The following is a 17,981-nucleotide window of genomic DNA, read 5'->3' as shown; positions in this document are numbered from 1 at the left end:
ACTAGGTCCAGACTTTATCCCTTATCAGTCCATTTTATTTGCATTTCTTTAGCCACATTTGCCTAGCCCATTTGGCCAATGCTTATATCTTGAACATTCTAAGCTTAATCTATGCACATCTACATAAGCTTTTAGTCTGTGTTATTATAAACATTGTGTTAACATCAGAATGTGTAAAGGCATCGATTTTCTTCTCAGGGTACAATCTCCAAATGGCAGGCAAGGCGAGAGCTACTTATCTTGCCCAAACAAGATAATTAATTTCATTTCTTTAATTTAATTATGCATAGTTGAGAAGGCAAATACATTGCAAAAATATTATGATATGTTTCATTATTCATATATATATATATATATATATATACACCTCTAAAAAAAAAAAAAAAAGTGATCAGCTTATGTGTTAAGGGTGATATCATCTTTTGAAGCTATTGGATTTCATCACGCTAAACTAAAATTTAAACTCATGTCTGTAAGTTATATACATAAAATAAAAATAAAACAAAAGTTATTACATGAAACTTGATGAGGCCGAAAAAATCGTTAGTAGAAAGATCAGGGGAGCTTTTTATGAGCCAATAAAACTAGAATAGGAGAATTTGATGGACCCAACAATACCTGTAAAAAAAAACACTTTAAAGCTTAAATTAATATAGTGTTTATTCAAGGAGAATAAATATTCTATATGATTAAATGTTTTTTATATCTTGTTTAAGTCTTGTATTGCACGTGTGTTTTTTTAAACTTATATTGTTTAAAGAAATAAAATTTAGAGAGTTGAGCTCTGAAATGTTTTTATTAAAATAAATATTTTAAGAAATATCTAAGATATTTTATATAAATATCTAATTTATAAAATTTTTAATATAAATATCTAGGATATAAATTTAGGGAGGTGTATACATTATATAAAAAAAAATTATGTAGTTTTTTCATCTATTATCAAAATTACTCTTTATAAAACAAACTAATCATATCAGAAGGATTCTTCAAAAATGCACTGATCGGAACATATTAGCCTCTCAGCTCTTCCTCAATCGGGAGATTTTATAGAGCTATGGAGATTTATTGCCTCTACTGCAGGTGGCCAAATATATACATATTTCTTCAGTGAACTCCATCCTCATTCAATACCACTGCTACAGAACTTTATTCAAGTGAAATGAAACTGCTGCAACGCTGCAGATTGTAGTGGGAAAATCTAAGGAAGATGCATATCAGTCATTTTCTATTGCCTTTACGAACCGCCCTTTCTCTCGCTTTCTCGTATCAGCTCTAGCCTTCCTTGATTCATAACGGATACGTTTATCATATCTGTTCATGGTTCAACACACCATTCAGAGACACAAATTGGAAATTTACTAAAAGTTTTCAAGGTCAAAGAAATGAGCTAAAGAGAGACAAGGTTAAAACAGACGAGTAAAAAGGTATCAGTGTCATCGTGCCTTCGATTTTTCTTCTTTTCCCTGTACCGCAACATGGCGTTGCCTCTGTTCTGTGCAAAAAGTCCCGCATCACCCTTTTGTCTCACCTCCTTTAGAGTTTCAAACCAAGTGAGAGAAGGCTCCTCCATGAGCTGGATATGCGCGTTAGGTTCACCTGGCATGGATTCTGGAGACAGTCCTATCAGTGGTGTACTGTTGCAATTCTCTGTTGGTGGTTTGTACCTTGACAACTGCTGGTTGGAGCAGCTCTGTAAGGGACAACAATCTCATTAGCACTTGCTATTCATGTTTCAATACAATCAGGAACAGATAAGCTGTGCAAGCAACATCAGGATTCAGATTTAACTATCTAATAGTAGTTGAATTCATCCATACAGAAATAGGATATGTAATTTCTGACTTTATCTTCGGTGGAGTGACTTACATTTCTTGACAAGCTATCCTCACACGTTGTAGAGCAGCAGCTCGTCACATGACCATCATCCAATGCTTTCTGTGTAGCGAGGGCACCATCTTCAGCGAAGTCGACATAGGTCTTGACCATGAAACCAGGATCCTTTACATCATATCCTTCTTCTTGTGGACCAGGTATTGTACAATCTACTGATGTTCCAAGCTGGAAATCCCATGCCTGAAAGAGCAGAAATGAAGGTGAACCACATAGCTCAGCTAGCCCTTTTCTAATTGAATCACATTATGCATGCTTCATGTAACAGGGAACAAGGCAGATCAGCTATTACTGAAGACAGAAAGCTGGCCAAGAATTTCTGGAGGAAAATGTCAGTCAATAGAACCCAAAAGGACTCAGAAACAATCTTTCCCAAACTTAGAATGAACTAATTAAGAGATCATATAGCACGGGCATGCTAAGTTAATGAAATTAGCGATCAAAGAGTGCATCTCAGACTGGTGCCACCTCCCACTGCTTTGAAGTAGCTAGCTAATTAGTAGAGAGTTTACTGTTGGTTTCAAAAAGTAATTAACATCAGCCAAAGGACTAAACATTTGCCTCGGACCTAGCTCTCAATAGAATTAGAAGATAGTTCAATTACACAAACATCATATTACCACAAAGCAATCTCAATTCTAAAGGTTGGCCCCAAACCTGAGCTCCTTGATGGGTATAATTGCAATCCCACATGAGACCTAGATCAGATACACAGTCACTCTCGCTTGCATCTACATGATTTGGCAACATAAGCAAAGAGGTAAATGGTGTTTGCTGGTGCAACAATTCTTCATCTCCATTATCCAATTCAAGACTCTCCAAATTCCATTGCACTGCACATCTACTCGGTGGTGTGTCAGGCCCCAGTTCAGCTCCATCTCCATTCACTCTCACCATTCCCCTCTTTCCCATCTCTACTAACTGCTTATACACTTCTTGCCTACTCTTCCCAGAACTTGACAAAACAGAGAAATCATCACTTGAAACCGCAAAATCTTGAACATTAACCGCTTCTTGCTCAAACGAACACGACCCAGGATCAGAATCTACAAAAAAATCAGATTTGAAATCAAACCCAAACAAAGAAGCAAGCTCAACAACTGGAGGGCAACCCATGAACCCTTCAACTGGATTTCTATTATGAAGGGAAGATACAGAAAAACTGCTGTTATGTGAATCCCAATCACAATCTTGACAAAGAACAAGATTATCATTTGAGCAAAGAATTGAAGCAGGTTCAGCTCTGCAATTGTCACAGATCTGTGACCTTACATGCTTGAGAGACAGAGTATTTGAAGAGTGAATTTGCTGGTCACATAGCAAACATAGCTTAGCAGAATCAGCTCTACAATACAAGATTGCTGCTTTTGAGTTGCAAAATTCACATGGTAGAAACAAGAAAGAGTCTTTCTTTTGTTTAGAATTTAAACACTTCTCCATTATCATAAAAAAACAAAAAAACAAAAACAAAAAGAGTAAAAATATCTCGCTCAAAACACTGTAGAATTGGATGAAAAAAGAAACCCAAGAAAGATACTATGTTTTGAGTATTAAAATCGTGAAACTGTGAAGGAAAAATGATTGGAATTGGTTTCGGTGGGTTAAGTGAAGAAGAGGGAGAGATATTTGATTAGCTTTAAGCCTTGAAGCTTAGATGGAGTAATATAGGTGTGTCATCAAGTGATGGATGTATTGACGCACATGATAAGCATGAAAGATATGCAGACGTCATGTCTGAAGGATAAGTGAGGGTCCACATGTGATTCACTCTTTTGCCGGGAAAGTGAATCTGCGTCTTTTAGTGCTTTTTACTTGTACTTTTCTGTTTTGAGCTTTGACCACGATTTGTATTTTGACATGTTTTTGTTTTGTTTAATATCCCAAACCTATTTTCAAATGGTGGGAACAAGTTATTTTTTAAGATTCTTGGATTTAAATTTTAGGGTTACTACTTAGTGGAATTTATTAAATTTTTTAATATATATCTGAAAAATTTAGCTAACAAGAGAAAATCATTACAAGAAATGTTAAAAACTATATATTTAATTCACAATTCACTCCAAAGTCAAATATTTTTTTCAAAAAAAAAATGTATATACAAGTTTTTTTAACACGTTTTTGTAATTAATATTTTTTATGCACAAATATAATCAAATAAATTGAGAAATATTTATGTTAATAAATGAAAAAAATATAAACAATAACAAAAAAAAATTAAAAGACAAATTAAATCAAGATATTTAATATCAATAGCCAAGAATTTACCTAGTTGTGTCTGTTAAATTTTTTATTAAAATGATTTTTTATTCAAGAAAATAATAATAAAAATAGAAACACCAATTAAATTAATTGAATAAGAAAATTAAAAAAACAATATGCAAGGCTGCACATAATAGAAATATTAATTGAAAATAATTTTTTCATTTTAAAAATAAAGTTCATCTATAAAGAAAATAAAAAAAATTATAGATGAATCAAAAAAACTTTTTAGAATTTTGAATAAATAACAAAAAAAAATTATTATCATTTAAAAGAGGCTCTCTAAATAAAATTAAAGAGAGAAATGATATTAATCTAAAAAAAATTAAGAGAAAAAACCAAATAAAAAATTATTAATTTTAAAAAAATAATTAGAAACAAAAATAATTAATCTAGCAAGTCAGGTTAGCCTTGCTTTGCCTATTTCAACAAAACACGCATGATTGGGCCTTTTTTTTGCAACTAGGGGTCCACACCAAATTTTTTTGAAGTAAAAAAATTCAACAATGCATTGTTTATTGTAGCAGTCAACACGTCATTTAATTTGCCTAGGTTTTGATCACTATGGTGATTGAAAAATCAGGGTTTAAGTTTTTTTATTTAAAAACCCATTTTGAACCCAACAAAAACCTTAGGAACCATGATAAGCTTATCCATGGCCTAAAAAATCATCCCAAAAACTGAAATTAACCTAAAAAAACTAAGCTCAGATCTATTTTTCATGAACTTTAAAGGAAAAAAACATTGAATATGAACTCTCCTTATCAAATGAAACCAATAACACAAATATCGATCGTTTTGTTGGCCTAAATCAGTGTCAATGATATTTTACTCTCTCTATTGCTAGAATTTGGTGATTTTTCTTTCTCTTCTCTCAACTATGGACTAAAAAATAAAAAAAATAAACTCATGTACCAAAATTGAATTTGCAAAAGATTGAGGCACCAAAATCATATAATTTATGTTATTTTTAAAGTTAGAAGACTAAAGTGTATATTACCTGAAACTTCTGGCACACTATCCATGTTTGGTGTATTTTTAATTTCGGTCTCTATTCTTACAATTCCACCATTGCCTAAAAAATCCAAATCAATTGGCCTTTAAACAGGATCGAATCACCCAAAATAAAAACTTTGAGGACTAAAATAAAATTTTAAAAAATAAACAGGGTCATCCATAGTGTTTTGTGAGATAATGAATAATATTCGTTGCACAGTATTCACTCCACGTGTATTAGTTTTTAAGTTAATGATATAAGTGGAATTAGGCCACCGAAGATTGTTAATAAAAGATTGTTACCATAGACTATCAAATCTAAAACTTCTTTAGAATCACTTGAAATTGATTCTTTACATGTATTGGTTATTGAAGGAAATAAATATCATTTTGATAATCATTAAACAATTTAAAGCTAGTGAACTTAATTATCATTCTAATAAAAATGAACTTTTAGCCATAAAAATAGGAATTGAAAAGTTTAAAATATATTTATTTTCCTAAAATAATTTTAGTTAGGAGTAATAATAAACAAGTTAAAGCCTTTATATACAATAACCTGAGTCAACATTAGAAACAAAAGATTGATTGGATGGTAGATACAGTTTACTAATTTTTAATTTGATATTAAATATATTGTATGTGAAGATAATTTCTTAGCATATATATAGTCTGGTAGTTTGCTAATGAATCACATCACTCAAATCCAAACTAAGTTATATGATCTCTTTTTTCACTATCAAGATAAGAGTTACCATAGTGAGTTGGGATCCTTGTGATCTTAAGTCAAACTTAATCCATAAAATAAATACTAATGGAGATAGTCCTCTTGAATATTATAAATATAAGCCTAAAAAGAGCCTAGATATGAGATTATATTAGCCTATAAGTTTGGAGATCTAATATAAATATTTCAAGATAAATTTTCATTTTTTTAGTTACAAGTAAAACTCAAAGAAAAAAAAAACTAACTAAACCACTATAGAAAATATAATTCCTTTCAAATAAGAATAAATGAAAGAAAAAGATATATGAATTATCTTAAGAGATATATATAAGAAAATAAAGGTATTAACATTGAAAGATACACAAAATGATTATAAAAATTAATTTTTAAAATACAACAAGTTAATACATAATATATGATCATTGATGGATGGCTCAAAACTCTAGACCATGAAAGCTACAATAACGACAACATATATCCTAGAGCTAACCATAATATAGTCTTTGGTCTTTATGAGTAATGATTAATTATTTTTTTATATCCCAAGCTTAAACTACCAAAGAATAATGAAATAAATGATGCAATGTGGTTATTGATTGGCTGACCAAGTCTATTTTGTTTATACCAATAAAGATGACAGATGCAGTGGACTTATTGGTCAAATTATATATTTATGATGTAATTAGATTATATGGAGTCCCCTAGTGTCAATTGTTTTAGATTAGGATTCCTAGTTTACTTTTTATTTATGGCCAGGTATACAAAATGTTTTAAGGATGAAATTGAATTTCAGTACTACTTTCCACCCTCAAATTAATATACAATAAAAAAGAACTATTCAAATATTATAGGACCTTCTAATGTTATATGCTTTAGATTATGGAGGGAGTTGAGAGAATCATTTATTGGTAGAATTTGTGCATAACAACAGTTATTAGGCCATCATAGATATGACCCTGTTTGAGGCATTATATAGGAAGAAATATCATACTCTTTTTATGTTGGGATGAAGTTGGCAAAATGAAACTACTACAATAAGAGTAAGTGCAAATATTTATAGTTAAAGGTTCAAAAAATTAAGGTCAAAATGAAAAAAAAGGCTAAGATAGATAGAAAAAATTATGTTAATAATTAAATAAGACTGTTAGAATTTGAGGTGAGAGATCAGGTGTTATTGAAGGTCACTCCCTAGAAAAATGTAATTTAATTTGGAAAGAAAGGAAAACTAGCACCAAGAAATATCAATCCCTTTGAAGTTAGAGAGATGATCAGACTAATAGCCTACCAATTAGCATTGTTTGTGCAATTATCAAAGATAAACAATGTGTTTCATATGTCTCAAGTATCTCTCAAAGTGCAAATGAAAATTTAAGAATAGTTAACATTTAAGGTTAAGTCATTAAGGGTTACTAATCGAGCATAAAAGAAATTACAAAATAAGATGGTGCCTCTAGTAATAGTGATGTGAATGAACTCTCAAGTAAAAGAGGAAACTTGGAAAAGAGAGTAAAAATAAAAAATAAGTATCTTAAATCTTTTTTTTTAAGAAGGTAATTCCTAATTTTATAGATAAAATCCTAAATATGAGAAAATTATATATATAATTGGTGTTGAGAATTCTTGTAAGTTGATGTAAAACCCTAAACAAATTAAATTATAAATTTGTGCATAAAAATATTGACGATTGAAATAAACTTGCACTTAATAACCTGACTTTTAACCAAAAAGTAATAAAACTTAGAGAAATTGTATTATGACTAATGGAAAAAATTTTTTATGTTTGAAACCTAGACAAAATCATTAAAAAGAAATGAATATGAAAAAAAATATGGTGATTGGAGTTTTGACAAGAATACCATGTAGGGCATAAAAAAAAAAGTGAAATTATTGTAAACTTGAAATAATCTCCCTCCTTTCTCAATAAAACTTGTTGCCAAGTAAAGTGGAAAAAACTTAAACTTTATTATTGTTTTCTTCTTTTCTTCAAGTTGACTTGGGTTATGGGTTATAGAGAGTGATTAAGTGATTTTCATCCATAATATCAAACCAAATTTGGAGAAATTAGAGAGAGAAAAGAGTTAGAAGTTTAGAAAACTTGAGATAGAAAGCGTGGAAAAGTAAAAAGAAAAGGGGAGTTGTTAGAGTTTTTGTAAGAAACATTTTCTATTTGGTTGCTTTGGTTGTGGTAAGGGTTCTAACAAATTAGTTTCATGTGTTTGGATTTTTTTGTTTGGATTGAAATTTCTCCATTCATAATGTTTTTTTATGATTGAATGTTTAATTGGATTGTTCATTATTGTTGTTCGGTTATGAGAATGCATATAAATTGTTTGAATTTGGTCAATTATGTGAAAAAAAAAAAAAACTGAATTATGAATATTAGGGTTTATTTGATTTGTTTTGAGAAAAATGAGTTTATGTTAATTGTTGATGAATTGAGGGAACACTACATGATTAAGCATTAAATTAGTGAAAGGAAAAGCCAATCATACAAAAAAATCAAAGGTTTTGTGGCCAACCATATTTAGGGAAATTAGGAATGTAATTATATTATGTTGGTTTTGGGATTATGAAAATACAAAGTTACATGTTGGATATGAAATTTATGGTAGGAAAATGCAATAAGGTGTGTAGATGTAATTATTAGAAAAAAAAATAAAAAATAAAAGAATATAAATGTGAGTATTGAATTACAAAAAGGATAACATGAAAATAAGTTAACATGTTTTTGGAAAGTTCAGCAATATGAAATGTAAGATTTTATGGGTGGTATATAGAATGGGTTAATATATATTAATATGGAATATGTAGGAAATTATCTATGTTTGCATGCAAATTTGATATGGTAGTGCATAATGACATTTTAAAAATAAGAATTGGTTATATGAGTTGTGAGGGTTCTATATGTAATTGTAAATGGGTAATATGAAAAGAAATTGGATTGCCATGGGTTGGTATGAAAAATATGAACTTGTATGTGTTTAAGTGTAATTGGATAAATTAAAAATATTGTAAATCATATGTTCAGAAGTAATAAAATATGAGGAATATAAATTATAGGTATGGAAGTAAAAGGGAGGTGTAAAGATATAAATGATTATATTTGGAAGTTAAATGATAGAATAATAATGGATGATGATGAGTTTGTGTTTTATGATTTAAAAAATTAAAATAATTTTAGGTACTGATATGAATGGCTCATTGAAATTAGAAGAGACATCCAATGTAGGACCGTTATCAAAAGGTACCTACTTGACATGAGGACTAGATAGGTGCCTAACACCTTGCCTTTTTAGTTCCAATAATGTCATTTCAATAATTATGTTTATTTGAGAAATGAGTTGTTGAAAGGAAACATAGTAAAAATAATTGTTGCAAAGAATTAAGTTGCTCGTAAGAATAAGGGCTATTGATTTGAAAAACAAAATGGTTTAAGCCAGCCGCACAAACAGGGTTTGATAACTTATGAAAAATAATTTAACTAGATGGACAAGTGGGGGCTTTTTAACTAGATATGGGCCTGTGCTACGACACAAGTCCATGTTTTTTTCTCTAATAAAAAACAATGTTTAGGAATTGCATGCATGTTTTAAAGAATAAAAAAAATTAATAACTCAAATTATAGCACTGATTGAGTCTAATAAAATGGTTTTATTTTAATTAAGAAATAAAAAAATAGGTAATGATAGTAAACAAACCAATATGTTTTTTTTTTAAATGATAATGATAACATGATAAAAATTCTTTTAAAGTGCAAAGTTGAATAAAAATGGACAAAAAAAGCTTGGGTCAACTTAAAGTAGCGTGGTAGACATGTACTATAAGTAATAAAGGGTAAGGTAACTTGAGTTAACCCGCGAATCAGATAATGAGAATAGAATAAATCCGACAAAAAATAAAAAAAAACCACAAAGCTAATTTTTTATATAAAAAAATTAATGTCAAGCAATGAAATCTTAAAAGAAAATAAGTAAAAAAAAAAGAAAGATGATGATCAACATTAGCTCTTCAAACACGTGACCCATGTCATTATAACGGGAGCACCATAGATGAAAAAAATCACGAAACTCGATCCCTTATAAATATAACATTAAAAGATAAAATTGAAAAAAAATATATATTATATAAAAGGAATAAAAACAAATAACAATTAAAAGAATAAGTTGAAATGAAAAATAAATTAATGGCAATTACAAATTTTAGATTGAAGAGTGAAACTATAAAGGAAAACAACTTTAACAAGAGGACAAGAAAATAAAAATAATAAAGACCAAATTGAAAAAAAAAATATATACCATAAATTTGGATTGGGGGATGAAATTAAAAACCAATAAAGATTACACATAAAAAATAATAAATAAATAAAATGAAGACCAAAGTGGAAAAAATAAGACATGACAAATTGATATTAAATGATGAAATTAAAAACAAATCAAAACTTTACTAAAAGTCCAAGAAAAAAAAAGACCAAATCTGAAGAAAAAACAAATTGAGAGGTTGGTTTGAAAATTAAGTCAAGCAAGAAAACAAATAAAGAGAGAGAAAAGAAGGGGAAAAAAAGGTTGCCAATACAAAACCGGATATCTGTCGATGATGCATGATGTTCAAGGTCAGAGAGGCCACTGAAACGAATCCAAAATCACTCTAGAAGTCGTTGTTTGTCATAGGACAATGTTAAATGCACCACCTAAAGACGATGATGAGCATGACGAGATGACACTACAAGGCGCATGTCATCTTTTTTTTAATTATTTATTATATAGTAAAATACAAATCTACCCTTGACCCCACTTAATAATAACAAAAAAAAAAAAACCAAGGTGAAATGAAAAAATGACCTTGGACCAAAGTTAAAATATTTTTGACTTTAAGGGTAGCTTAATAAATTCATTGTGTATTTAAAATTAAAAAGATAAAAATACCCTAACTATCAAGTCTAATGTTTTTGCTCTAAGGGTAATTTTGTATTTTAACTATTCAAAAATTAAGAAAAAGACCTTATAAGCCCCATTAGTCAAGCCAAATATTTTTTGAGGAAAAAATCATAATCTTACTATTACAACCCATATAGCTACTAAATCTAGAGTTACAATAATTTGTGTTATTTGTGTCATGGATTTCACCATTCTCTTTTAATACATTTTGGATGTAACCTAAGATTCTTTATTAACTATAGACAAGGATGTCTTTGAATTTTCAAGGTAGAAAACATCTTATTTAAAATAAAAATTTATAAGAAGTTATTTGATAAATCCAAATAAAATGAATACAACCCCTCTAAAGAAAAAAAAAAACCCATAAAATACTTTTGAAGCTGGGGCTACCAAGCCCAAGCCCAATATACAATTGTGGCCCAAGAAAAATAAGGTTAAGCATGGTAGTTTGAGCCTAACTCCTTAAGGGTACATGGACTGGAGTAAAAAACCCTAGCCCATGCTGAGCATGTTAGGTGTCCACCCATTTTGAGCACATACCATGCTAGTTATTAAATCAATTGTTGAGACTTTTTAAAGACATTTATAGGCTATCTTTTTATAATGTCAACAATTTTTTTTTTCTAATAGTCATTGTTATTTTTTTTAATTGTCGTCGCCTTTTTATTTTATAACCATATTATTAAAGTAATCAAGTTTATTGAATTTTTTCAAATCAATTATCTAAATTTCAAAAATTTTTTACTCTTTTATAAATACTATCATGACGTAAACTATTTTTTTTTACATCAATAAAATTTTGACCCAACCAGCGATGTAGGGTGGACTATGTATTTAGTACATAGTAATCTTAAAGCTACCCTACATATTTGTTTAACAAAAACTAAAAAGATATTATTAAAAGCCTATCTTGTTTAGATGAACTAGATAAAGAAATATATAACCCAAATCTACCGTGCATTCAGTACTGAAACAAGACTCAAATATTCACGGGAGTCATCTTGAATTTTAGGAAGACATGAGAAAAATTAAAAATTCAAGGATTAAAGTGTAAGAAGAGGAATGACAGGTGGCAAGAATGGTACTGCCATGTTGGGGGCACCTATGGAGTATCATCCCCTTAATATTTTTGGCCTCTCTACCTAAATATTTAATTTTTGCGTGCGAACTACCCTCTGCTTTGGAGAATTAGGGCACCCCAAATCAGTAAAATACTATAATTTTGGTTTTATTTTAACTTTTTCATAATGGCTCCCCAAAAAATAATATATTTTTCTCTCTAAGCTTTCCTTGGCTTGAATAATCTTTAGTTTTATTCCTTTTGTTTTTGCCTTTTGGTGATAATAAAATCCCGTTAAAAAATCTCAAGTTCCACCTTTTTGCATGGGTGATTGATTGATTGATTGATTTTTTCTTTTACATCGAATATATGCAATATAATTAAGCCCACCAATTCTAGCAGAAAAGGTGCCTTCTTTGAACGGAGTCAATTTAAGAACAATCATGGCCGCAAAAGAAAAGTAATCTTGCCGAAGTTGTAGGGGTCGATTGAACTGATGAAGGTCCTTTTTGATAAGTTCATTTTCTGATTCACAGGGAAAAAGAAAAAAAAAAAAACTACGTTGAACCACAATTCTATATATATATATATATATATATATATATATATATAGAATAATAGAATATCTTTTTATATGCAGAGCATGTATTTATTTTGTACACTAATAATAGATCATCACTAATATTTTTCATTAATAGCCACTACATAATAACCATGATATAATATGTCAACCAAGAACCACTATTTTTAGCTAAACCATTACAACACCAATTTTTTTCATTAAGAATTAATATAGTTTCTTTTCCATGAAAAAGATTTCAAGATCTAGATGTATTAATACATTTAGTCACCAGACATGTCTGAAGGCAAATTAAACATAATTAAAGAATAAGTTTTAGAAAGAAAAGTTAGCTAAAGGCCATGAAAGCCAGTCAAAAATCATGATAGGCAAAACCATTTGAAATCAAGCCAAGCTAGACTAATCCATATAATTTCTAAGATAGATATATACTCCCTAACCCTCATTTATTTTTTTCTCTTCTTATATATTTTTTTCTTATACATTTACTTGCTAATTTAAGTATTAGAAAGTTCTTTGTTTTTCAAGTGATTTATTTTGTTAGGTTTAATGCTTTACTGATCATTTCATATTTCCTCCATTATTATTTAAAAAAAAACTTTGGAATAAACTAATATCTAAGAAAAAAAATGTTAAATTATTTTTTGAATTCAAAGAGATATTTGATGCAATCCAATCCACACCAACAAATCCATTAGTAGTTTTTGCATGCCTAATCACAAGGGCTATAGCAAAAAAGTTCAAGGAAGTCTTTGATGAGCTTTTGCAAGACAACATGATTAAAGTGAACTATAAAAGAGCAACAACACAAGAAGAACAAGCCTTAGTAAATTTGATTCATATTCAAGACTGGCTTGAGAACCGTGGGTTTCAACCAAGGGAGTAATTTTGGCATTATTGGACTTGTTTTGTCAAGTATTTTGTGTTTTATAATCCAACAAGAAAATGATGAATTACTTGGGAAAAAAAATTCTAATTTATCAAGGAGATTTAATTGAAAGGAGAGTCTTACTCTATCATATACATTAGAGGTGGCGGCAAACTAGGATCATTGGGACAAGAAAAGCTCTTAATCTATTTCTTGAAGAGAAGTGGCGGCATGGAGGAATTCTACATCCAAACAATTATTTTTCTTGTATTGTTTCTATATATTAGTTACGGCACCATAAGATAAAAGTTTTAGAATATTTATTTAATTATTTTCAAGTTAATTAGTTAGTTTTTGGGTTATTTTGGGTCTAGTTTCAAATTTGATCAATTGAGCTCATTAAGTTATCTTAAAGGTTTATTTTCAATAGTATAAATAGTCTTTTGTAAGATATAATTTTCATATTGGAATACACATTATTTGTTGCATATTGAAGCATAGAGAATAAAGATTTTCTTGCTTGGTTATTGATTGAACTACACTTTTCAAAGAATTAAGTAGTTTTTGTTGTGATTTTTTACCTTTTATACTCGTTTTCAGGTGAGGATGTTGTATGAAGGTGATTGTTATAGTTTTGGTGTTTTGAGATAGGTCGTCCATTATGTCGAGCTTAATTATCAATCTCAAGCCTCAATTAGATAGATATTAGGTTCGTGAATTCAGTTAAAAATCCTGCTAGGGTTTGCTTCAATATTTATTTTAAAATTGCTAGAAAATGTGATTTTATATATATGGATAAATTTATGCAAGTTGATACAAAAATACTTCTCACCAAGAAAATATCTTCATGACTTTTTCCATACATATGTTCGTGTAAATCAGTACTGACTTGAAAAGGTCAGCATTTTGCTTGAAATATTGAGTTTTATTCTTCTGCGTATAACTTCTCAGCTTTAAACGAGGGAAAGAGAGTAATTCAATGTGTAAGCACTGACGCGGCCTCCATCTCAAAGTTAATCGGAACAATAGAACCTTTATACGGTGGCAACGCCATTGACCTGAATTTTTCGGTGGGGGCATCTGCCTATCACTAGTGGCTCGGTATTGCCTTGGGAATCATGTGCTTTCCAAATTAAAGCATATAAAAAGGCCAAGAAAGAAGCCATGCAATATTCAGGCTATCTTTTTCTCAAGATTTTGTGATTCCTTCCAATCATAATGATTTAAGGCATGTATGAAGGTCATCGAAATTACCAGGAAACGAAGAATAAATCAAGTCAGAGGCCCATTTGCCTTCAAATCATGCTACTGCTTTCTTTGCAGCGGTCCAGAATTCGAAATTACCGCTAAAGAGGGCATGAAAAAGCAAGTAATTAAGCCGACGAACGCTCATTAACTTCAAAATTTATGCTAATGCTGTGTTAATCAAGTACATTCTTCTTGCAAATCATATTGTGATTAACTATTGTCAATATCATCAAATCAACCAAGACAAGTTGATGAGGAATATCTTGACTGTCGCAGGGACTGGCTAGGGGGACAAGTATCCAGTGAATGATCTGAAGGTCAAATGATAGTTGCCTCTTGCCCGGCTAATGTGCTCGATGATCGAAACCTTCGGGGGCTTTCTTTCCTTGCAGAAATTCTATCTCCATCGTTGTATCAGTGACATGTAGCAAATAATCATGCAAGGAGAATATATTCCATTATGGATAGGTTAGATTATGCACTTGATAGGTGGAAGAAAGATGCAGAAAGTAAATTTAATTATAATGGATGAGGCGCATAAATAATTGACCAGAAATTATTTCTTCATTCACGATACGAATATGGTCTTGATTCTTCTATATGGGCTATAAAAGGAAACTGAGAACATTTGTTTTGAGCACACAATTAATGGAGTCTAGCTAGAGGTGCAGAGCTGATATTAGAGGAAGAGAGGCCTAGCATGAAGGCAAAGAGTCTTGTTTGGTAGCCAAGGATGACTTGCCTGCTCCATTCTAGGAGGTTTCAGAAAAAATGCAGACATGCATATTTTCGAAACCCCTGTTTCGTTTCAGGCAGTCTCCTTGGCTAACCTGACCGGCTCTCTCCTGTCATGCCATGCCCTTCTCTTCTTCACCGGCAAGCCCTCTTCTTCACGTAAACTAACGCTTGTACGGTGCCGTTGGGCAATCGATCTGAGAGGGAGGGAGGCCTTACATGAAGACAAGAGTCTTGTCTGATAGCCAAGGATGATTTGCCTGCTACTTGCAAGAGTTTCTGCAGCACAGAAATATGCATGGAGTTAAATGTAATGAAACTCTTGTTTGATTGCCAGGCAGTCTCCTTGGCTACCCTGACAGGCTCTTCTCTCTCATGCTAGGCCTCCTCTTCTTCCACGACAGGTCCTGCTTAAAACTCGTCGTCTCACGGACGGGCTAACATTTTATGGGTGTTTATTTACTAATTATAAACAAAGAATGCATATGATTATCTGGGCTTGCATGCCATGAAATGAATTAATTACTATATATATATATATTGAATATTTTTCAGAGGATAATTCCTTGTAATTAATATCATACAATATCAGTAAGCAGATAATCACCAGCCACTCTTTAATGATGATGTTCGCTTTTCAATATCCTTTTAGGTGGCTCCATCAACTTGATCTCTTATCCAATCTGCAGGAGATGTGATTGGTTACACCCATGCTTGAATGGAAAAAAAAAAAAAATGTCTTTTATATTTTTTGGATAAATATATATTATATATTATTGATATGAATGATAATTATAAACCTACGTTTAATTTGCGCGGGGAAATGTGATGCGAATAAAATTTATTATTTACATGAATTGAAATTGAAATACTTGATAGTACATTACTTTTTTATTTGAAAATAGAAATGCATGATAGAAGAGAAATTGTTAAAATTTCTTGCAATAAATATTACATAAAAATCTTATGTTTGTGTAGTACTCTTTTTTTTTTTTTTTTCACATGAGCATCATTATGTTCATATCCTATCTTTAATTAATGTGTTTGTAGAAAAGGATGGACCATTGATCATGATGGTATATTTTTTTTTTCAATAAAAGATAGCAATTATATGAAAATATTATTGTTTTTAATCAAATTTTCACGCTAACATTAAACTGAAAATAAATTTGATTCATTATTGAGTATATCAAATTAATATATACATAAAATATTGAGTATATTTGATATTTGATATGCGTACATGAATAATGTGGAGCTCTTCTATGGAAGGCTTGTTTGGAAACATAATCTAACCCATGTTTTTAAAAAATTTGAATTTTTTTATTTAAAATTAATATTTTTTTAGTATTTTTAGATTTTTTTATTACGCTGATATTAAAAATAAATTTTTAAAAATAAAAAAATATCATCTTAATGTATTTCTAAGAGAAAAATATTTTGAACAACAACCGCTATCATATTTTTAAAGAGATCCGAAATGTAATAGAGGGCTGGTTGGCAAACTTGGGTTTACTTTTTGTTTTTTAGGGGAGTTTTAAAAAAGTTTTTAAAATATTTTTTTATATTTTAATTTTGGATTATTTTGATATGTTGATATCATAAATAATTTTTTTTTAAATTAAAAAAATTATTTTAATATATTTTTAAATAAAAAATAACTTAAAAAACAATAATTATTATTGCTGCATTCTATATATGATAAAACATAAAGTGTGATCTACGATAAACTCAAGTAATTAATATATATATATATATATATATATATATATATATATATATATATATATATATATATATATATGACTTAAGAATTTATACATAATAACTTTTTTCCTTTGAGTAATGAAATAAACTCAGCTCAGGACACTGACTCTAGAGTTTAGGCCAACAATTGTTAAGAAAATGAAAGTTCAAGCTAGTTTATGGGTTAGAGAAATGAAATTAAGATGTCAAAAGACCGATTTAAGCTACTTTAGTACCTACATCCAGGGGTGTTGTACAATAACTTTGTTAATTGAATTATGTTAATCAAATTATTTTAATTTCACATTTTGATTTATGGTTTTTAATTATTTCCAATTTAAAATCTTTGATCTTCTATATATATATATATATATATATATCAACTTTTTCAGTCTATTCCCTTTCAAAATAAATTAAACTTGATTGATTTCATTAAAATTGGTTAAAGTTTAATTAAAATATTTTTTTTAAAATAAAATAATATAATTTTAATAAAAAAATTATGAAAATTAATCTATGTATTTTAACTTAATGATAAAATATTTTTATATTCAATTCAAGCCAAATCACTAAAATTATATATGACTGATATTATGTTGCATTGTATTTTTTAAAATAATTTTTAATTTAAAAAATACATCAAAATAATTATTCATTATATTTTTATTTTTAACATTAAAATTATTAAAAAATAAAAAAATATCAATGTAATAATTTTTTAAATCTAAGATATTTTTATTTTAAAACACAACAAAAAAATAAAAATTAATACACTAAAAAGTAAAAAAAAAAAAAAACAAGAAAGAACAAAACGCAGTATCACGATAAACGTCAAAAAAAAAAAGATAAGAAATATGGAAATAGATCATTGCGTTGCCAATAAATGAAACGTTACCGTTTCGATGTCACAGCATTGGATTTAACAATTACGTTCC

General features: G+C 29.4%; 1 protein-coding gene across 1 annotated transcript; it reads right to left on the bottom strand.

Moving 5' to 3' along the window:
• Nucleotides 1-896: 896 nt before the first annotated feature.
• LOC118055372 (zinc finger protein CONSTANS-LIKE 14) lies at nt 897-3,811 on the bottom strand. The gene is made up of 4 exons (XM_035067255.1): nt 2,551-3,811; nt 1,870-2,076; nt 1,446-1,693; nt 897-1,314 (listed from the first exon to the last, which is right to left on the bottom strand). Exons 1-4 carry the CDS (start codon nt 3,337-3,339, stop codon nt 1,218-1,220), a joined length of 1,341 nt encoding a protein of 446 aa, XP_034923146.1. The 5' UTR covers nt 3,340-3,811; the 3' UTR covers nt 897-1,217.
• Nucleotides 3,812-17,981: the final 14,170 nt, after the last annotated feature.

This window comes from Populus alba, chromosome 1, assembly GCF_005239225.2.
Source record: "Populus alba chromosome 1, ASM523922v2, whole genome shotgun sequence".
Taxonomy (NCBI): domain Eukaryota; kingdom Viridiplantae; phylum Streptophyta; class Magnoliopsida; order Malpighiales; family Salicaceae; genus Populus; species Populus alba.
This window is presented reverse-complemented; position numbering and strand designations above follow the sequence as displayed.

Coding starts and splice junctions, on each gene's coding strand:
- LOC118055372 (XM_035067255.1), bottom strand. CDS start 3,339: ATGATAATGGAGAAGTGTTTAAATTCTAAACAAAAGAAAGACTCTTTC. Junction 2,077..2,550: donor ATACCCATCAAGGAGCTCAG/GTTTGGGGCCAA, acceptor CTGCTCTTTCAG/GCATGGGATTTCCAGCTTGG. Junction 1,315..1,445: donor GAAAAGAAGAAAAATCGAAG/GCACGATGACAC, acceptor AACCATGAACAG/ATATGATAAACGTATCCGTT.